A 22,386-nucleotide genomic window follows, 5' to 3' on the forward strand; every position below is an offset into this window, starting at 1 on the left:
TACGGACTGGACCATGTCAGCCCCTCTTTGCAGCTGCAAGGCCCCAGCCCAGGTCTGGCCTGCTGGGGGAGGTAGAGAAGGCTCAGCCAGTGTTTGGACAGTGCATACTGACCGGCTGGGCGAAGAGAGGATTGGTCCCACACTCCCTTTCCTTGAGGACCAGTAACCTCTAGCTGGGGTTGGCCCCACTCTTGGGGGATGTGGGTGGCCCCATAAACAGGATCGAGGTCACCAGGAAGGGCTCCTGGGTGCACCGACCGGTGCCTGAAATCCCAGAGTGTCTCATCCAGTCACGAAGGAAGCACGTTGCAGAATAGTCCCATTTGTGGACTTTTTTTTTTCGTTTATTCAGTAAATTTATTGAGTAGATGGAATAAGCATAAAGAGAACAAGATAGGAATCTGGAAATCAGTATTTGGATACGGACACAGATGCACTTGTGTATGCCTAGAACACATCTGAGATGCTCTACAAGAAAGTGGTCAGGGTTTCCCTGGTGGCGCAGTGGTTGAGAGTCCGCCTGCTGATGCAGGGGACACGGGTTCGTGCCCTGGTCCGGGGGGATCCCACATGCCGCGGAGTGGCTGGGCCCGTGAGCCATGGCCGCTGAGCCTGCGCGTCCGGAGCCTGTGCTCCGCAACGGGAGAGGCCACAACAGTGAGAGGCCCGCGTGCCAAAAAAAAAAAAGAAAGTGGTCAGAGTGGGCCTGTCTTAGTTGGGGTTCCCCTGAGATGAGGCTTTGGGTGCCGGTAGTTTTGGGGGGAGGCAATCTCAGGAAATAAAAATGAGGGAGAGGGGAGAGTGAAACAGGAAAGGGAGGAAGACTAGAGAGGGTGTGTTAATGAGTGGACATAGCCGGGGGCTCGTGCTCGGACCCTTGGAGCGGCTGTGTAGAATGCACCTCAGGGCTGTCCCACTGGAGGCTGGGGACACTGAGCCCTGTGCTCCCAATGGTTGAGGGGTGCCCTCAAGGTTGCACCTGTGTCCTGCTGAGTGCACCTGCAGCTCCGGGGAGAGCAGAGGGCATGGACGCTGCCCTTCCGGAAGCACCAGGCCTGGGGCTGCCCGCCACTGTGGGGTGGAGGGGATGGGGGGTGGGCTCCCCAGGAATCAAATGGGAAATGGGGATGGTTAGAAAGCGTTAGACTTTCCACAGTTCTATCCTTCTGTAAGTGTTGATTTGGAAAGGACATTAAGCACAAAGAAGCAGGAAATTCACCTCTTCTCCTGCCACCTAGATACCGTTCGTGGAGCACAGCCTTGCAGCGTTATTTTTTATAGTGTGTCAATGCGGTCCCTGTACTTTGTGCCGTCTTTGTGTGTCCCCATGTAGCACGGGTGACGCCTCCCCTTGGAGCTGGTGCTAACAGCTCAGCTGTCCAGGGGAGGGGGATGGGCGGCCGCCGGCCCACTTCCAAGCCAGGCTTGGGAAGGAGTTTGAGGTCCAGATGGAACTCAGAGGGGAGGGCGGCCCCCCACCCCATGGCACAGAGTGGATTTATCGCTGAGACCGCAGCCTCCGTCCCAGCTATTAAACACGGTGCTGCCCAAGGGGCCAGCAGGGCCTTAAATCTCTGCCCTGGGGTCACTTCCATTTTCCTGCTCACTGAGCACGACCAAACTTTTGCTTCCTAAAGAAAAGTCTATCCTTTAAGGTTGTAAGCGCAGAAGTGTCCCAGCACCCGGATCCCCGCCACAGACAAGGCAGGGACTCCTCAAGGAGGTGGCTGGAGACACTCACCACCCCGCTCCTCCCGCCGCCAGGTGGCAGGTGGGCTTGGCACTCGGCTCTGGGCCCAGGTCCAGCCCTGCTGCCCCCGGCCAGCCCAGGCAAGCCCCTTCGCCTCTGGAGCCTCTGCTTCCTTGCCTGGAAAATGGGTACGTCACACCTGCTCCCCAGGACAATTTGAGGATCAAACAAGGACATGGATGTGAAGCAGCTGCGACGGTGCCTGACATTGTTGGGACACCAAAACTGGGGGCCTCAAGAGCACGCCCTGGACTTTTCGCCTCCTGCTGGGTCCCTCCCCTGGGTCCCTCCCCTGGGCCCACCTCCCTACGTGGCCTACCTCCCTCCACCATCTGCTCGCGTCCTGTCTGCCCCCGCCCCGTCCACAATCCCACCCCCCCCACTCTGCTAACATGGAATCCTCTGGACACCTGGCTTTCACATGCTCTTCCAGCCCCTCCCTCGCCTCCCACTGTCTACCTGCGGATCTCAACTCCGAGGGAGCGAGCTGCACGCCTGCTGCCCCACCACCGTCCACACTGCCTGCCACGGGAGTCCCACGAGGACAGCCCTTCTTCGAGACAGGCCCAGAGAGCTCGTGCTCCGAGCAAGGGTCAGGCGACTTGCAGGCGAATTGGACTACAAGGGCTCAGAAGCCCTGGTCCTCTGTGTCGCATGGCACCTCCGGGGCAGCTGTCCCTGAAGCTCTGGGCAACCTCCACGCCCAGCCCTTCCCCCCTTAAACCCAAGGCTTGCTCCTGTTCAGGACCAACATTCCCATGTAAGGCAGCACGGGCTGTGGGTCAGCTGACCCGGGAGGTCAAAGCTCAGCTTCATTTTTCACCAGCTGTGTGACCCTGGGCAAGTCCCTAGGCCTCACTTTCCCCAGAAGGAACGTCACTAGCAGCCTAGCTGTCTAGTGTTCTTAGGAGGAAAAGATGCTGATAACAGAGCCTGGGACACGGTCTCATTGTTATAATTGTCACCATAGTGCTGGCTTGTTGAGTGTGTCCTGTGTGTCACTTTACAGCTATTCTATTACTAATCCTCACTCTGCAAGGCAGGTCCTATTAGCCTTGTTTTACAAATGAGGAAACTAAGACCCAAAGGAGGAATTTACCCAGAATCCTAGCCCACACCTGCCTGGTCACAAAGACTGTGCTCTTCAGAGCCGTTACCTCTTACATGCACATACCGTGTGCCAGATGTGTAAGCCCTTCACGTGTATATTATGACACGTATGGGCCTTACAACAGCCCTTTAAGGTAGGTACTACTATTATCATCATCGCCATTTCACAGATAAGGAGACAAAGGAACTGAGAGGTTAAGTTATCATACACAAGGTTAAGTAACATATACCAGCAGCAAAGCCAGAATTGGAACCCAGGCAGTTTGAGGCCAGAGCCTGTGCTCCTAACTGCTACCCGCTGTGTCTCTTCCCTGCTTTGCCTTCCTTTGTTACATGTGATCCTTCCAGCAACCCCTGAAGACAGGTAGTATTAACCCCGTTTCACAGCTAAGGAAACTGAGGCTCTGCCACACAGCAGGTGTGAAATTAAACCAGGAGACAATGCATTTCCAGCTGTGAAATAAAATGGCTCAGAACTTTCCTCAAATTCTTTCTCTATTATGACCTTCTGGAAAAGCTCTCACTGGGGCATGAGGCTGCAGTTACCTTAGTGACACTGTATTCCTTTCTTGTCCTCCAAGTCCATGCTCTAATGGCACGGGCCACTCTGCAGACTCTAGGCTTGCTGAAGCGCAACGGATGCCTTAAGGACGCCGTAGATCAGACACAAGATCAGACTGCAAAGCACCAAGAAACCCTTCACCCGGAATTCTGCTCAGCTCCGGGGCTTTGGAGAGCGGCTGGCCGTGTGCCTGGCTCTGTTTGCAGGAATTGCACCAAAAACCTTGGGAATCCCTGGGGAGAGGACCTCCTGGCGGCAGACCAGCAAGACACACACTGGGATGCATCTTGTCGGCTCCATGCCCACAAGGAAGGGAGACATCATTAATCGAGCAGTGTTCTTTCCCACAGAGGCAAGGTAGGGCCTCTGGATCCTTTGCAGAACAATGTTCTAGTCAGCACTTATTGATCAGAACTACATTTCTCAGCTTCCTTGCAGCTAAGAGTGGTATGTGATGTTTTAACCACTGAGCTATAAGCAGAAGCAGAGTAGGGTATTTCTGAGACATCCTTTTTTTTTTTTTTTTTTTTTTGCGGTACGCGGGCCTCTCACTGTTGTGGCCTCTCCCCTTGCGGAGCTCCGGACGCACAGGCCCAGCAGCCATGGCTCACGGGCCCAGCCGCTCCACGGCACGTGGGATCTTCCCGGACTGGGGCACGAACCCGCGTCCCCTGCATCGGCAGGCGGACTCTCAACCACTGCGCCACCAGGGAAGCCCCTGAGACATCCTTTTAAAGAGAGACAGTGTGCCCTCCAGCTCTTTTTCCATCCTACTTCCTGGAATGTAGGTGTCAAGGCTGGAGGTCTGGCAGCCATTTGAGACCATGAGGTACCTTAGAGAACGAAAATCACAAGCCAGGAAGGTAGAGCAGCAGGCAGGTGGAGCCTGAGGCACTGATCGCCTCCTGGAGTTCCACAATATCCTTGGATTGCCTGTTTCCAGAATTCTCTTAAGTGAGAGAGAAATGAACCTCTACTTGATTTTAAGCCTATTATTAGGGATTTGGGGTTGCACACAATCAAACCTAATTCATACTGATATACCTCTAACCCTCAATCATCCTCCAGGTGTACTTCTGGCATGCTCTCCAATTTGCAGGCCCCTGAATCTATCAAGCTGCTTTGCACCCCGAGCCAGTACCTGCTGCATGCCGTTCTTCTGTCTGAAACACACTCCCCCCCTCCTCTAGTTGGCAAACTCCAACTCATCCTTCAAGACAGCTCAAGTGCTCCTCCTGGAGAAGCTGTCCTGGATTCCCAGGTTAGAGTGCATCCACCTTCTGAGTTCTTATGGTGCTCTGGGTCCCCTGCTCACCCTGTCCTGTAATTACCTATAGCTGTCTCAGGGGGCTCCTGGTAGCAAGGCAATGTCCAAGCGTCCCCATGGGCCCAGGCAAGGAAGCACAGTGAAAGGCTGTAGACAGAATGAACAGTGTCTGAATGAGTGCCTGGAGGGTCAGACAGGCTCTGCTACATAAGCTCCAGCAGTGGCTCTAGCCAGGGAAGACTTCCTGGAGGAGGAGGCAGACAGTGGCACAGAGCATACCAGCTCAGGCTATTGGGCCAGGCTACTGCCTGTGGCACAGAAAGCAGACACCACAAACCCTCAAGAGACCTTTATATATGGCTTAATGGAATGTCTCCAAGACAGTCTCTTAAGCGTCTCTGTGAGGTCATGGCCCCCAGCTGCTGCCAGGCCTGGATCACCAATTGGTAGTGATTGACAGGGCAGCTGCCTAAAGAATCTCCAAGGCCCCAGGTCAGGCGGGGGCGGGGTCAGGCATTGTTGGAAGCTGAGCCTACTCTGTGCTGGCGCTGTACAGCCATCTGGTTTGGGTCAGAGGTCTCCAGGGACAGGTTTGATTTATAGGCCGGTGCAGCCGCCCGGGGGGCATGGAGGGAGGGCACAGGGAGGCCAGGACGGGGCGGGGGGTGGGGAGGAGGAGGGAAGGGCCAGGCAGGGTCCCCCTCAGAGGCTGAGCGAGCACCGTGCTTCTGCTCTCAGCCTCGAGGACCTCAGGTTGCTTTTAATAGAGAAACATCGCAAAAGAAAGTACTGGAAGAGCCAAGAAGTCTTTACTGCGTGCCCACTGTCTACTCAGGGCTGTATCTCAGGCTGTTCCTATCTGGGAGAGGAAGGGAATCCACGTGAGCGCCATCCAGGGCAGCCCCCCTCCAGCGCTGAGCTGGGCTTGCCAAGCTGACAGGTTCCCTGACCCCTCTCTGCCACCCTCCAGCACAGCCATTGTTAGCCGCCCTTTGCAGGTGATGACACCAAAGGGAAAGCACAGAGAGGCCGCAGCCCGGAATGGCACAGCTAGGATTCAAACCCGGGCTTTCTGCCTGACGTCCCTCTACTCTGCAGGGCCCCCAGAGGATTCCCGGGTTCAGAGGAGGAGAGGTAAGCGGCGGGCCGGAGTCTAAGGAAGACGAGCCATGGAGAGAGGCGTCGGAGGGCTGGTCACTAAGAATGCGGTCGTGCCTTCAACTTTTCTGAGTTGTAAAGCCCCGCACACCCTCCATCCACCCAAGTGCGCTCCAGCAGCACAGAGCAGAGCTGTCAGTATGGACTGAGTCACTGGCGAGCACTTTACAAACGAAGCTGGCATCTCTCTGAGCCTTGAGAAAGGACAGCTCTGGGCAGATGGAGATGGAGAAGATGGCGTCCAGGCAGGAGGCACAGCACAGGCAAAAGCGGAGGTGAAATCTGCCTGGTGAGATGTGAATGCTGGCCTGAGCACTGGGGGCCCGCTCTTGTGACAGAAGTGCTAAGAAGCCGGCTCTGGCGAGGGAGGCCACATACAAGGTCCATCTCCTTGGGTCTGCCCCGAGAAAGGGGTGCAACTAAGAGCCCTCACTTCCCAGGGCAGAGTCAGCTGTGCTCTCAGAAGGCCGAGAACATGGGGCCCATGCGGGGCTGATGCCTTTCCCATGTCCTCTGCTGGACACGCTCTGGGATCGAGAGAGGCACCACCAGGGTCCTACCGGGGCTGGTGAGGGTGGGTAGCATGGGGAAAGCAGTGACTGTCTCCTCAGAAACCACGGAGCACAGTTCCCCTGGGCCCCTCCATGTACCTGGCACCCCACCACTCCAGTTCCTTGGATATGTGAGGTGCCCCCACTGTCTAGTGAGGGCACCTGGGGCTCAGAGGGGTTCTGTGGCTGGCCCAGGTCACACAGCTCTGCAAAACCTGGCCCTAAGCCCACACCTAGAGAAGTTCAGATCATCACGCTGAGGCTAAACAATGAGAGCAGGGAGCATTTCAGGTGTTGAAAAACCTCACTGTGATCAGATGGAAGATAACAGAGGCAAGAAGGAGACTTTCAGGACATTTGAACCTGAAATGGGAATCAGACAGACTAGGGTCCACATTCCAGTTCTGACCCTGTGACCACTTGGCCTCTCACAGCCTCAGTTTCCCTATCCATGAAATGGGGATGTTAACATGACTCACCAAAAAGGATTGAATGGAACTGCATATATATAAAGCATTTAGTTTGGGGCAGGGAAGTGTTTAGCAAACGGTTACTTTGACTTATCTTCACAGCCACTTCTGCGGGGAAGCCCACCAGGCATATGGCGGGACAGGTGGCTCTGGTGGGCTTCAACTCCCCTTTCCATGTTCTGCGTGTCTTGGTAGGGACTTCATGAAAAGCCAGAGCCAGACCTGAGCCATGAACCCATGCAGGGCTGGGGTGCAGCAGGCAATCCATCATCCACAGTCAGCCAGTCGAGTCACCTCCCAGCGAGGAATGCAGATGAAAGCCCATTTCATCATGAAACTAGACACCAGGCTACTTCCTGCCAAGTGCACCCCTTGCGAGATGCCAGAAAAGCCCCGCTCTGGCCTTTGACCTCTGCCCTTGGTTTGTTTATACACGGCGGGGCTGGGGTCAGAAAATGACAACCAGACCCAGGCAGACACACACATGTGTCAGGGACAAGGAAAGTGTTGGACAACTCCCGGGGCATGAGTACATGCCGGCGAAGGGCCACCAGGTCAGAAGGAAGGAGGAAAGAGCCAGGGGCCCCCTCATGGTGGCCACCAGTGCCGTTCTGTTCAGCTGCAGTGGGACAGAACGGACGGAAGCCGCCTGCGTGCTCAGGGCTGCAGGGACATGGGAAGAACACACCCACCCCTTCTCCAAAGAGCCTACTGCCCAGATGGACAGACAGGACAGACACCCCAGAACCTTAAAATCACCACTGAGGGCAGTTATGATTACAAGTCAAAACGGACACTCAACCGGGCCTCGTGAAGCAGTCTCTACCGCGATCCGGGCCACCATTTACAAAGGGCTCTCAAGGGTCCGGTTCTGTTTCATCTCCGTAACAAGCCTCTTTCTCATTCCTCCCCTTTCACCCACAAGGAGGTGGAGGCTCCGCGGGCTCAGGGATGCTCCCAGGGACACAGACTAGCGAGGGGTTTCCGCTGCTCCCCCAACCTGCGCTGGGTGTACCGGAGCTCTTGCTTCTCTGGTGCAGCTGCCCCTCCCCCCCACCAGGGCTCCTGACCCCTGCTGTCCCCCAGGCCCTCCTCCTCGCATTCCTGGCATACCTCCTGTCCTTGCCCCCTCCTGGCTCTCCCCACCCAGTTCTCCAAGTATTCCTGGTAGTGTTGCTGCCCAACTCTCCCTGGGCAGGCATCTGTGCTGAATCTTCTTCCTGACCCACCATCCTGGAGCTGGGCCCTAGCCCAGCTAACTCTTGGGAGAGCTGAACCTCCTTGCAGCCCCAGATGGAAATAGCCCCATGACGGAAACAGTGGCCAACGCCCTTTCCATGAGGCTCCCCAGTCCTCCCAGTGGCTCTAAAGCAGCACTGTCCACTAGGGTTTGGGGTGATGATGGAAATGTTCCACATCTGCCCTGTCCGATATGGTAGCCACCAGCCACACGTGGCTATGGAGTACTCGAATGTGGCTACTGCAACTGAAAAACTGGATTTTTTTTTTTTTTTTTTTTTTTGCGGTACGCGGGCCTCTCACTGTTGTGGCCTCTCCCGTTGCGGAGCACAGGCTCCGGATGCGCAGGCTCAGCGGCCATGGCTCATGGGCCCAGCCGCTCCTCGGCATGTGGGATCTTCCTGGACCGGGGCATGAACCCGTGTCCCCTGCATCGGCAGGCGGACTCTCAACCACTGCGCCACCAGGGAAGCCCGAAAAGCTGGATTTTTTATTTTATTTTCATTAAACTTAAATGTAAGTAGCCACACGTGGCTAGTGGCTACTGTATTGCACAGCACAGCTGTATAAAGTCTGTCATCCAAAAGATCAAAAGTGCAGACAGCCTCTGGATGTTAGATACCAATGAATAATGGACTCTTCCAGGCTATCTTGTCTAATCCTTTCTTTCCTGTGATGGAGAGACAGAGGCACAGAGAGGGGAGGTGATTCGCCCAAGGTCACACAGCCATTGCCAAGCTGGAGGGGCCCAGCCAGGTTTCCTGGCCCCTAGTGCAGTGCTCCTTCCAGGACCTATCCCCTCCACCTTTTCCAAGCACCTCCCGACAACTAGTACCTGTAAACCTGGGACATCTCTGCTTAGCCACCAGCACCCCCCCTCACTACATGACCCTGCACCCCTACTCACTCCAGCAGCCTCCTTCCAGCCAGGCATCTCAAGGAGCTGACTTCCAGCCAGTGCTGCGTTGATGGCATGATCAACTGGGAAGCTTATAATACACACACACACTTTCCAGGGTCCATGGATTCAGAGACAGCCAGAACCTGTGTTTCTCCCACTGTCCCTGAGGGTCGCTGAGGTCCAGGCAAGTGTGCCAAGTGACCAGCTCCAGGATTCCCCACAACTAAGGGAACCAGCAGGTGGGACCTGACCCAGAGGCACCAATCAGAGGGCTGGTGGGAAACTCTGTCTGCATCTGAGAAGCGCTGGCCCATCAGAGACGCTCAGGACTTTAAACCAAGACCTGGGAAAATAACGTGTCAGCTAACAGGGAGGCGGAAGCGGTCAGGGACCAAGGAGGGGTCAGGGTCCTGGTGAGCTATCCCCAAGAGATACCCAAATTATGAGGGAATAGAGATGACCTAGGAGAGGCGGGGCACAGGTGGACGGGAGGGGGTCTGGGGCAGACGTGCAGTGGAGGCAGCAGTGGGGTGCCTGAGAGCATCCCATTCCTGGACCCGCCCACTACACATGCAACCTTACGCCCACCCCTTCCCTCAGGCAACTTGGATCTCCTGGGGTCTGGATTTCCAAGGGAGCCTCAACTAAACGTCCCTCCCCTTTTCTCGATGCTTGGCCCCTGGGTGAGCTTTGTGAGTGGCCCCGGGCTGTGATTCCAGCCCCTCACCCCAGAGGGAGCCACCCTCAGGGGGAAGACCGGGATCCCACATGGCAGCCCCAGCAGGGCCCAGGCAACGAGCAGAGGGCTACTGTCCACCTCGGCAAGCACTAGGGCAAAACCGCCCTCACCCTGGGACACCATCGTGGATGCATTTTGAGGGAGAGACCTCAACAAATGGGACAAGATCTGGAATGCCGCTGTGGCTCCGAATGGATCGACTCAAATGGATCCAAATGGGTCGACGCTTCTACTTAAATGACTGCAAAGCCAGGACGACCATGTCTCTGCTGGCAGCTCTGGCCCTCAGTGCTCCCTGGTGAGGTCACGGGCCTTGGAGGTGTGAGAGATGGGGACCTCAGGTGCCTCGTCAAGTGGGGCCCCAGGAGGGGGCAGCCTGTACCTGTTGGGGTTCCCAGCAGGCAGGTCACGAAGTGGGGCTCGCAGCTCTATTTATAGAAAGCAGCTGCTGCGGAGGAGGAAGAACTGGGGAGAACCGGCTCGGCAGTGTTTTCCAAGCTCACCCTGCTTTCCAAGCTCACCCTGCTTAATTTCATCCCAAGCAAATAAATCATTAGGGAGGCACCGAGTCCCGGGAGATCCGATGAAGCAGGGCCATTAAACGGCACAGCCTTAACGTGAATTATGGACGGCCTCAGACAAGCAGCCTTATTAGTGTCTGGGTTAGGCCATAACTCATGCTAACCGCCCCCTGGTCTTAACCAAGTGAGGAGACGGGGAGAATCAGCCGGCTCCCTGGCCGCAGGCATAGCCCAGCAGGCTGTCTGCTCTCCCAGCGGTTTGAACACCCTCCTGCAAATGTGCTTTGCTCTGTGCCTTGCCTTCCCGGCAACACCCACTCCCACGGGCAGGGGTGAGGACGGATGATCTGGCTGTGCGGTATTTCAGGGTGCTCACAGGCTGTGGCAGTGGGAGCCGCCGGCACCATCGCGTCGGGGAGCCCTTCTGTGGAGCGCAGGAAAACCGAGGCCTGGGACCACCCACAGAGCCACGGCAGACTCACATGACCCCGAGCGGCACGGAGGTGAGAGGCGTGGGTTCAAGGTTGCCGGATGGCTGCCTGCCAAGCTCCTGCCATGAGCGGGCTCTTCATCCCCCCTCAGCCTCAGTCTCCTCGCGAGTGACGTGGGAGAGCAGTGCCTTGTCATCCGTGGATGGAACGAGATAACACGCACAGAACGCTCACGGGCGTTTGCACGGGGCTGTGGCAGTTTAAATCAGATGGCGCACGTGCCGTGCTGAGCTGCGCCTGGCCTCTTGCTAAGCGCTCACGCAATGACTGTTTAACACAGAGCTGTTTCTATTTGCGGTAATCCCTTCCCAAACGAAGTCGCCCTCGCGGGAAATTCGTGGATAAGAGTATGGATTCACTTGGCGACGAGCCGTCGTGGAGGCCTTGCCCTGTGCCCCTCCCAGCGGCACCCACGCCAGTCCCACCGACGCCCGTCGGCAGGGGTGAGAACGAATGGTCTGGCTGTGCTGTATTTCAGGGTGTTTCCATGCAGTGGCAGCTGCTGACACCGGCTTCGGGAAACCCTTCTGCTGAACAGACTGCCTGATGCCTCAACAGGCTGTATCATCAGCGTCGTTAGGAGCTTGTCAGAAATGCAGTCTGGGGCCCTACCCAGACCTGCTGAGTCAGAACCTGCTTTTAACAAGATCCCCAGCGGACGTGAGTGGCACGTGAAAGTTTGAGGTGCGCAGCCGACTACAAGTCTATGGCGAAGTCCCAGCGTCACACCCACTGTACAGGACGGAGAAGTTAGGAAACCTATGCCCGGGTCATCCAGGTAGTAAATGGAGAGATCAGTTATGTCTGGTCCTGACGGCACTGAAAGCCCCTAGTTCTGTGGTCTGAGCAGGAGGGGGGTATATGACATGCGGGAGGCACTGAGAGGCCACGGAGGGTCTTCCTATGTGTGGATGTGGGAGTGGGGAGCACCTCTTCTAAATTGCACCCAAGCTCCAAAGGCCCTTCCACCCTCACCCATCATTCTCCTCCTGAACTCCTACGTCCTCCTTCACCTATGTCGGGCTTTTCAATATGGACTCATAAACGGCACTGAATGCTTACTCTCTTGTGTCTGGCAAGGTGCACTGTCAAGGAGGGATTGGAGGCCTGGGTTTTAGTCTGGTTCTGCCGCTCATTAGCGGGTGACCTTGGGCCAGTCCTCCCAGCTCTCTCCCACCTGTAAAATGTGGGTCTTGCACAGGCTGCTGAATGGCCCGTTCCAGCCCTAAAGCCTGGGGCCTGTCTTCAAGCCCTGCTAGTCCCAGAAAGGTGGAGACCGGCCGTCTCCTCCTCACTCCCTTTCCTCCATGGTCCAGTAGCGGCCAGCCTGCAGCCAGGCCTAGCAACCATCTGTTCAGAGGCAGATGCTGGTCTTCAGGCCCACCACCTCACAGCCCATCCCCGCTGAACACACGTGCGGGCACAGCTGGCGAGGACACCACTTGTTTGGACATCCGTGCTGAACACATGCTCACCAGGCAAGTCACCCGCGGGAGCTACAGAGCGCTTGAGCCAGACATTTAGCTGGAAGCCTTTAAGGCTGCTCACAGGGAAGGCTGAGCACTCCCAGCTCACCTGTGACAAGCTCCCAGTGGCCTCTGAACCTCAGGTGGCATTTCCGTCATGTATCCTAAAGAGAAAAGAGTCCAAAACCTCCCCAGACCAATGTATTCCCTTGTGTGGAATCCCTCAGAGCTCACAGTGTGGACCCAAATTGAATAACAATAATTATTTCCACATCTAATAACACTAAGTAACTTTAACAGCCTACGAGAGATATAATAGTTACAACCGGCAATTTTTAAACCTACCTTTTTCAGTACCTTCTATGTGCCCGGCACCAGCCTAGTCACTTGCCATATATGACCCACGATCCCGATGGATCGTGGCAAAGTCAATTTCTATTACTATTACAGATGAGGAAACCGGCTCAGGGGTGAAGTGACTCGCTCAAGGTCACAGCTAACGAGCAGCCAAGTCAGGACTGGGCCCGGGGCTGGGAGATCCCTGAGCCGCAGTTCTTCCCATGACACCAGGCTGTGAGCCTCTGAGAAAGACGGCAGCAGCTCTGCGGTGGCCCACGGTGACACCTGTCCCAAACGGGCCTGCGTTTCAAAGCTCCCTTCTGCAGGCAGGACTTCCTGGACTGAACCTACTCATGACTATGTTAATTGTGGGGAAAAAAGCCCTCAAAGCAGGGCCACAGCGTCTGAGTGAAACCTTTTTTCAGCTGAAAGTCTGTTCCTTTTTAGTGGGAAACAAAGGGTAGGGGCCAGTTTCTGAATGCTGAGATCCTGAATTGAATTGCTGGGCCGTCATGCAGCCTCTGCTTGGCCCGGGTGTGGGGACAGATGTGCTGTGCACGGTGCACAAGGAGGGGTGGAAGTGGGTCACTCCGGGGTCAGGCTTCAAGGGGGTGACAGCTCAGAGCCAGCCTCACTTCGTTCCAGGCAACTATGACTCCAGTCGCGCTGCGATGGAGAAAACATGCACTTATTGAGCACCTACTATATACTCTGCTATGAGGGTGGCTGAGGCGGCTAGGATGCAGTCCCGCCTCAGAGAACTGCCACTCTCAGCAGCAGCAGCAATAACAAAAGAGCGAAACACACCTCTTATGAACCTGCTCTGTGCAAGTCAGGGGTCCAGGGGTCTCACTGTGCTGACATACATCCCATGTAAGGACTGACTGAATTATATATCTCAAATGATCGTTGTCCAACAATGAGTCTGAAGCCGTCTTAACTGCAAATTAATGTGATTGTGCCGTATTTTAAATCAGAAACCAAATCTTTCACAAGCATTCATCGGGTGCCCAAGACGAGCGCAGCACTGGACACAGCACAATCAATGATGCAGGCTAAGTGTGTGATATCAACAGCTCCCCTCCACCCTGCACCTAACGTGAGTCACATGCTGGACCACGCTGCGTTTCTGCATCTATCTTAACACTCACCAACCCTGCAAGGTACATATAATTATTCCCACTGCACAGATGGCAAAACAAAGGCTTGAGGATGTCAATTAGCCAGCAGGGGGCAGAAATAAAATTCAAATCAGGACCAAAAGTTTATTCTCAAAGACTGGAAACTGCCTAAAGTTCCAAAAATAAGGGTCTGGATAATCCAATTATGACACAGCCACACCATGGAAACCCATGCAGCTGTTAATAAGGAATGAGACAGCTCTACGTTAATCATATGAAACGATCACCAAGATCTATTAAGGCGGAAAACGAGGTGCAGAGCGGTGTTCACAGTACGATCACATTTGTGTGAAACTTCTCTGTCATAAGATTCTGGAAGGACATAGGAGAAAGTGATCCTGGTGGTCACCAGCAGGAAGAGAGGCTGGGGAGCTTCGGGGTGGAGGTATTTCACCAGGCACGCTTTGGTAGCGTTGAAATTTGTTGCCACATGCATCCTTTACCTTTCAAAAGTATTTTAAAGTCCCCAGTGTGCCCGCTTCCCCACACATGCCTCCTGGCTGACCATCTGTGCCCTGGGGAGCTTCACACCCACCCAAGAAGGCATACACATGTGGAAAAGTGAGTGACTGGGGCAAAGCGGGGATTGGGGAGGGGGTGATGGGAGGAGGACTCAGCCTTGAATTGGGGATGCAGGGGACAGAGCCCTGGGTTGAGGGCTGTGGTGAGCTGGAGTCAGGGCAATGATAGGGTGCGGGGCAAAGGGGAGACCAGGCCTGGACCTGGCTCAGGAGGGGGGAAGAGCAGAGTCCAGAGGATGGTGCCACCCAGGAGACACAGGGGAGCTGGGCGGGAAGGTCTTGAGTGCAGTGCACACAGCTCTGGCAAGGGGACGGTGTCCTTGCAGCCATCCCGGTAGAAAACTCTCTGCCCTTCATCAGTACCAGAAGCCTTGGCTGGACACCAGCCTCCTCTGCTGAGCTGATGTGCCAATAAATGCTTGTTGGCAGATCAATTAAACCATCTAGGAATGACGTCTGGAACGACAGTTTCCCTGGCTCGAAGCAGGTGGACAAGGCTTCCCTGCCCGCTGGGCCTGAGATCCTGGGGTACCTGCTCCCTGTCCCCGCTTAGTCAGCCCTGGGCTCGGACACCTGCTCTTTGGAATCGGCGGGCAGAGTGGAGGCAGCAGGGCCGGCCCAGGTAGCAGGAGGCACGGGAATAGTCACGATGACCTGGGTTTCAGGGCAGCTCTGCCACTGGCTATAAGATGGGTTTAATAACAATGACATGGCCTCAAGGTTCATTGCGTGGGCTGAAAAAAAAAGAAAATGAGTAAAACACTTGGCCCAGGGCACAGAACTTGGGTGGAATCCCCCAAATGTATAATTATTATGACCCTCAAATCAAAGCTGCTCTGTCTGGGGTCCCCTCTCCTCTTCCTGTGTCACTCGCGTACTACCCACTACCACAAGAACTCCAAGACAGGAGACAAAGCCGTTCTGTCAGCCCTCCTGGCCTCCAGCATGTGGAAGGATGTGCCAGGGGCTGGAGGGCAATTCCAGAAACCAGCCCGGAGCAGATTCCAAAGGCCTGGCCCACCCCATGGGCCACCCTCACGGCAGTTGGGACATTTTCAGTGACATTCTCCTGTTAGCGACCGAAGGATGCCTGATTCACAGCCACCGCTGGGGCTGTCTATATGCAACTAGCTTTTCAGAACGCCCCGCGGAGTGCTGTGCTCAGTCAAGAGCTTGGTGGGCTGGAGGTGAAACCGGGGGGAGGGACAGCATCTCAGGGCCTCCTCCAAACTCACCGCTGAAGGAAAGGGTCCAGTCCTTTGCTGAGTGGACACCCAGCCAGGTGGAGCAGCCTCTCCTATTCCTTCTCTTCCTGCCTTGTCTGTAAACATCTCCACAAGGGACCACTAAGCCAGTGTGCCTCAGTTTGATCCAGTTATTAGCTGTGTGACCTTGAGCAAATTACTCAAGCTCTCTGGGCTTCAATTTCTTCATCGGAAAATGAAGATGCTAATAAAGGTATTAGCTCAAAGAGTTGTTACAAGGATTAAACGAATTAAAATTTGTAAAGTGCTTAGAATCTAGCCCAACACAGACTAAGTATCAGAGAAGTGTTGTTAGCATGGCGCTGTGATTGCTGTTATTATTTGACCCTGGACCCCGTCATCCGGAGCCAGCTGGCCTGTCTGCCTGGCCTCGGTTCTGCACTTCCCAGCTCACTCGGATGGCAGAGCCCCTGGGCATCCTGCAGCTCTCTACTGTAAACCCCCCAAGACGCTGAGCTGTTTTGTTCCATGGTGTAGCCGAAGAACACATTTGTAATAGGAAAAATGCACTTCCAGGAGCTCTTGTCCTCCACAAACACATACTTCAGAGTGACAGACAGTTAGCTCTTCCTAAGTCTTGCTTTCATAGTCATAAAAATCAAAAATTGAGAAAATCATGCCCATTAACTTCCTTCCTACACATTAGAAGGGAAGTCTCTTATTGAGGCCACTTTTGTTTTTATCCATAGGTGAAGCCCCGGACCTGGCCCAGCTCACCTAGTTAGTCAAAGCAGCGAGCACCAGTCGCTGGGGCCCTGCTCTGTGCTGGCGAGCTTTATCACGCCTGTTTTACAAAGGAGAACACTGAGGTCCAGAGCGAGGAGGTAATCATCGTCCAGGGCCTCCTGGTGAGTCCTGGGACCAAACTCTAACCCCATCTGTTCTACCCCCCATGGCCTTGTGGGGAAGCAACCCCAGAGAGCGGCCCTGCTTTTCTGCCCTAGAGCCTGTCTCTAACTGTGGTCACCTAACCCCCTTGTTGGGTCTGAATCTGGAGACCCACCTTCGTGTCCACAACCAATTGGCTCATAATTCTTTTCATGCACAGAATTCCACCTTGGGTCACCCTACCTGCCCCAGAGACTCCCTAGGGCCAAAGCCTTCTCGGTGTCCCGGGATCCACTGGACTGCTGCCCAGGTCACTAGCTACAGGCATCACACAGTCCCTTCCCAACCAGCCCGTCAGACTCCCCTCAGCCTGTTCTTTGGTGGCTCACCCTGTAGTCAGGGCTTGTTCAAAAAAGCTGAGCTCCCCCTTTCTGCAATCACACCCTGCCCAAGATAGAGAACATCACTCCTATCTGGAGAAGGGGCCAGCACCATAGCACTCAAGCCTAATCCTGTCACCCAACAGGAGATGCCACAGGCTCGCATCATATGACATCCTGGCCTTGTCTCCCCTCGCCTCCTGGATGGGCTTTCTAGCCTCAGCCAACCTGAAAAAGTCACTGCCAACAGGGAGGATAGAATGCTCCAAGATTTAGTCTCACCAAGCAGCTCCAGCCCCCGGAAGGACCCAAGAGCTCAGAACGCTCTGATCACGACCGTCCTCTCCCACCCAGCCTCCACCCTCAGCAGCACACCAAGCGGAACACCACGGCTTGAAAACCCTTGATCCTATCCTTCGTGGCTGCAACCTTGTTAGCACCTTAGTTTTGTGCCAGTAAACGAATCAGCAGACAATAGTCCCAGTGTGAATCAATCCCCAAGAGGAAGCCCACCTTGGGGGCCCAATGGTTGGCTCAGGTAATTCCTCTGGGTGTCAGTGCCAGCCTTTAATCCCAGCTACCATAGTATTGGTGCCGTCACACAAGATCTCACAGCAGCTTTGAAAGGGACCTGACACTGTCCCATTTTACAGATGAGTAAAACGAGCCCTAAAGCATTAGAGTGACTCACCAAAGACACAAAACCACTGAGCATTGGGGATGCAGTGGGAAATGAGGCATGTCAGATCCCAGAGCCTGGGTACACCAAGGCCATCCTTGTAGTCCAGTGATCAGCTCTGGCAAGTAGATTTTCCAATTCCATTTAAAGAGAGTATTTGTTGTTGCTGTTGGTTTTCTAAGCACTGGGGTTTGCCTGGTCATCATGTCTTTGAGGGTTCTCAACATTCTCCACAAGGCACTGCGGTGACTCAACTAGCCCGATTCAGGACACACTCATCCTCTCTTTACTTAACCAGTTAATCAGAGAAAACAGGCCACTCTGCCATTCAATGGCAACCTGAGTCCAACAACCACGGAAATAAAATATGAGCAAAAGTGTCGCCACTGGTACCACAGAGTGGAGCACACCAGCCACTTTCTGGCGGTCTGTCGCCCTTGAAAATGGTCAACCCACGCTAACCTGAGTCAATGTCAATTTTTACTTGAGTAAAATCTAGTTCTTGACCTCTTTTCTGGAGTGTCACTCTCAGCCCCTCAGCCAAAGGGGGGAGCATGGGAAAAGAGTGGGCTTCGGAGGCTGACACACCTGGGGAGGTTCGGGTTCTGGTTCTCCATAGCTCTGCTCTTGAGTTTCTCTTCTCTGAAGAGGGGCAATTATATCTCTCATTTAAAATGAATAAGCTAGGGGCTTCCCTGGTGGCGCAGTGGTTGAGGGTCCGCCTGCCAATGCAGGGGACACGGGTTTGTGCCCCGGTCCGGGAGGATCCCACATGCCGCGGAGCAGCTGGGCCCGTGAGCCATGGCCGCTGGGCCTGCGCATCCGGAGCCTGTGCTCCGCAGCGGGAGAGGCCACAGCAGTGAGAGGCCCGCGTGCCGCAAAAAAATAAAATAAAATAAAATGAATAAGCTGGAATTCTGGCTTTAAGCGCCCAGCACTGGGAGTTTCGTCAGGGGTGTGGCAGGAAGCCTGTTTGGATGAGGTGTGTACAAGCTCACAGGTGACTGACTCCAGGCCCCACTCGGCTGGGATTCAACACGGGACAGGCGACCACATGCACCTCTGTCCAGAGGCCACCCTGCCTCCCTAAGTGACTCCCTCCTAAAACCAAGAACTATTTTCGTTACTAGGATTTTTAAGCTGCCTCACAGGACGGTTGTGTGTATTAAATGAGAGGAGGCCTTAGAGCTGTCAGCAGTCAAACACAGCAGCCTGCGGGCTTCTGTGCAACCTGCGAGGGTGTTTTGTGTGTCCACACGGTGTCTTAAGCCGCTGCCGACGTTAAAAATTGGAAGAGTTCACACAAAATCTAGATTTCTAGGTCCTCTTGAAAGAAATCAGAAGATTCCACAACTTGCGGCTCTCATTCCCATGAGGCAATAATCAGCCAGATGCCCCCTTTAACAGAGAGCTCAGCAGGAAGACCTAGATTTGAGTGTTCAGCCCCTGCATACAGTAGGTGTTCAATAAATGATAGTTATCACTACTTATTATTTATCAGTAACTCGAGTGCATGGGATTCAAGTGCAGGGACTGTGTCTTCTACTTGTCACTCTCCTCCCACTGTGAACTTGAAGCCAGAAACACGGGAGACATCGTTTTGCACAACCCTTACAGCGACTGAAACGTTCGTAATTTTAGCATCAACACCCAAATCACTTATTAGGCGCCAGTTCTAAGCACTGTCCTAAGCACGTCACATATATTATTATCTTATTTGATTTCTCACAACAACCCGGAGTTAGATTACTATCATTGAGCCACTTTCGCAGAAAGGGAAACTGAGGCACACGCCAAGATCACCCAGCAAGCAGAAAAGAGTCAAGGTCCAAACCCAGGAGCCTGGCCTCGGAGTCCACGTCCTCACCACGAGTTCAGGATTATCCCAAGTGCTGATGGAGGATGGGGCCTCAGGAGGATGCTTTCGCCCGTCTCCCCGCCCCCCCAGTTCTGCCTGGGACAGGCAGCCTCTGGACCCACCGCTGTCCACCCCTTCCCCCCTCAGCAGGCTGCACTTACGGTCAAGGCCATTGATGTAGCGCATGGTGACTTCACAGTGGCCCCACACGGCACTCACCACCGGGTAAAGCTTCTTGCCCTTGAGGCCACGGAAGGCCACGCCCAGGTACTGGCCGTCCACGACGAAGCTGAGTGTGCCCTCGTCCATGTCCAGCACCACGAGCAGCGAGTCGGGCAGCGCGAAGGCCTCATCGGGCCCCAGGAAGGCGGGGTAGGCCACGCCGGGTCGGTTCTTGCCGTCGTGGTAGAGGCGGCTGCGGCCCAGGTCCCAGCCCCAGGACTCGGCGTCGCTGCCCACCAGCGCCGTGTAGCCCACCGAGTGCAGCGGGGCCCGCGCCGTGGCCACGCCCACCACAGCGTGTGTGCCCCGCTGCCGCGCCGGCCAGTGGATCTGCCAGGCGTGCAGGCCGCGGGCGTGGCCCACCTTGCCGCGGATGCCGTCCGTGCTCTGCGCCACCGGGTGCCGGTGGAAGGTGAGCCGGTCGTCATCCTTGACGAAGACGTTGAGCGAGCGGTCCTCGGGGTTCCATGCGTGGCGCAGCTGCACCGCCAGCCCCGCTGCCGGCATGTCCAGCAGCTGGTCCAGCCGCGCCGGCCTCCCCGGCTCCGCTCCCCGCAGCTCGCGCTTGGCCGGCCGCAGCGCCGGCTCTCGCACCTCCACCGACTTGAGGCTCCCCGAGAGCTTCTGGCCCATGGCTCGCTGCCGGGACGGAGCCGCTGCGGGCCACCGCTACCTCGTGGGAGCTTCCGGTCCCCGCAGCCAGGGATGGGCCACGGGGCTGGAAACCAGGCTTCCGGACCGTACACGTCCACAGCCTCTGCGGGGCTGGGGCAGGGGCCCAAGCTCCTGGAAGGAAGCAAAGGACGCGGGTTATTACAGCAGCCTCGACAGCCACTTATGCCCGTGCCTTGGCTGGGCCCTGGGCGTGCATTAATAACAATAACTAATGAATCGAATGATATCTGGCACTTATCTAGAACTTGCCATATGCCGGACACTGTTTCAAGTGATTCATATTTATTAGCTCATTTAATCCTTAAGACCTCCCTATAAGACATTCATTATCATTCCCATTTTATAGATGAGAAAAGAAAAGAGTATAGAGGAGATAAGTAATTAACCAACGTCCTACGGTTAAGAAGGGGTTGAGCCCAGATTCACACAGGCCATCTGGCTTCAGAGTCTGTGTTCGGCTCTTAGAGTAGTCACAGGCAATTTTATTTTAGAAATAAGGACTGAGCCCAGAGAAGTTGTGATTTGCTCAAGGTCACAGAACATAGAGAACCCCAATGCATTTGGTCCCAAGAAACAAGCCCTGTGCCAAGGTTGGGGGGGACAAAGTGCCCAAGACAGGGGGTCAAAGATGTTTAGGGTGTGGCCCATTGGTTCCCATCCCTGGCTGCCCTGGGGAGCTTAAACAGCATTTAAAGTGCAGCCAGGCTGGAGAAGCCAGACACTGAGCAGGGATCCACCAAGGTCACCCAGGGACATGGACACGGACATAAGATAACCATCTGAGGATGGGGTGGGGTCTCCATGGGAAGGTGAGTTGGAGGCAGGGGGATGAGAGAGTTGATGCCCAGACTCTGGAGCCAGCGAGAAGTTTATGCAAATCCCTCTCTCCATCGCTTAGCTGTGTGTCCACAGGAAGGTCTCTTTGCCTCTCTAAGACTCCAGTTTCCTCATTTGTTGAATGGGGGTAAAATGCTCCCTCCAGGTGGTGTGGGAAGCTAAGAGACAATATCAAAAGTCAAGCCTGAGATTCTGCGGGCAGGTTTTCCTCTCTGGCTCTATCTTCTGGGCATCCTGCATATACACCTTCCCTTTGGATGGGCTAGCTCTTTCTTTAGGCATATAAACAGAGTTAACAGCATTGACCCTGGGCAACCTCCGCTGAGACAAGATCCTGGTTTTCAGGACTTGGCCACCATCACTAAGAGACTAGCCAGAATCCAGGGTGCTTGCATTGTTTGGATGGGCTCCGGGTGTGGGAAGAGATGGAGAGCTGAGCCCTGAAACCTGTCCAGAGCAGAGGTGTGTGTCCTCCCCTCTCTGGTCTGAGAGCTCCTAGGCTTTCCTTGTGATAGATCAGGAGGCAGATGTTTTTCATGCCCCGCTCTGCCTGGCCATGACCTCCCACCCAAACAGTGGCACAGTCCCATCCAAAGTGCCATGCGGCACAGGCAGCAATAATATGCATTGCTTTTTTAACCCTCCAATTTTATTCTCGACTCCCATTTTCTTTCCTTTCTGCAGTCAGACCCCAGCTTCAGCTCATGCTGACCCTATCCAGAGAGTTCTGGCTAATGTTTCAGGAAATACCAGAATACATAAAAATGTACAACACTAGACAGTTCTAAGAGAGCAGAATAGTTACTCCTTTTCATATCCAAAATCACCCAAAATAAAGGAGAAAGAGAAAGAGGAATGCAAATTTTGTCTTCAGCAAAACTAGAACACATTTGTAATCCAACCACAACTTACAAAGAGAGGCTGCCAAAAAAATGGTCAAGCGTTGCCAAAACCACTGAAGATGAAGAGGTGTGAGAAAACACCTACAGAAGACACCTGTGGCTGCAGATCTCAGTTGAAGGTGGCAGAGCCAGCCAGTAGCTGGCACTCCCTGAAGGAGAAGACCAATGATTCCTAATCAGGAACAATGGGAACAGGGTATGCGGTCTAGCCGTGGGAGCTGCCTCTGACACTGTGGGGAAAGAGGAGGGCAGGGCTAACAGAGAAAACTTTACAGGTCTGCCATCTTCACAGGAAGCAGTGTGCTGCTGAGGCAGAGCGGGAGAAGGGCCTGAACTGGGGGAAGCCCAGGGCTGCAGATCTCTGCTGACTGGGTAGAAGCTAAAAGAAATCACAGCCACAGTCCTGTGAACAGAGTTACCAGGAACCAGGGAGCAATCCTGCTCTCCTAAAATACCTCCTGGCATCTCCTCTAC

The 22,386-nt window shown here is 54.8% G+C and overlaps 1 protein-coding gene across 1 annotated transcript in view; it reads right to left on the bottom strand.

Annotated features, from left to right (window-relative positions):
• Positions 1-22,386, bottom strand: part of SPSB4 (splA/ryanodine receptor domain and SOCS box containing 4) — an 89,342-nt gene that overhangs the window by 49,024 nt on the left and 17,932 nt on the right. The window contains exon 2 of the mRNA XM_060149730.1: positions 19,438-20,284. Coding sequence (XP_060005713.1) covers positions 19,438-20,131 — 694 coding nt within the window. The 5' untranslated portion in view covers positions 20,132-20,284. The remainder of the gene's footprint in view (positions 1-19,437; positions 20,285-22,386) is intronic.

Source organism: Lagenorhynchus albirostris, chromosome 5, assembly GCF_949774975.1.
Source record: "Lagenorhynchus albirostris chromosome 5, mLagAlb1.1, whole genome shotgun sequence".
Lineage (NCBI taxonomy): Eukaryota > Metazoa > Chordata > Mammalia > Artiodactyla > Delphinidae > Lagenorhynchus > Lagenorhynchus albirostris.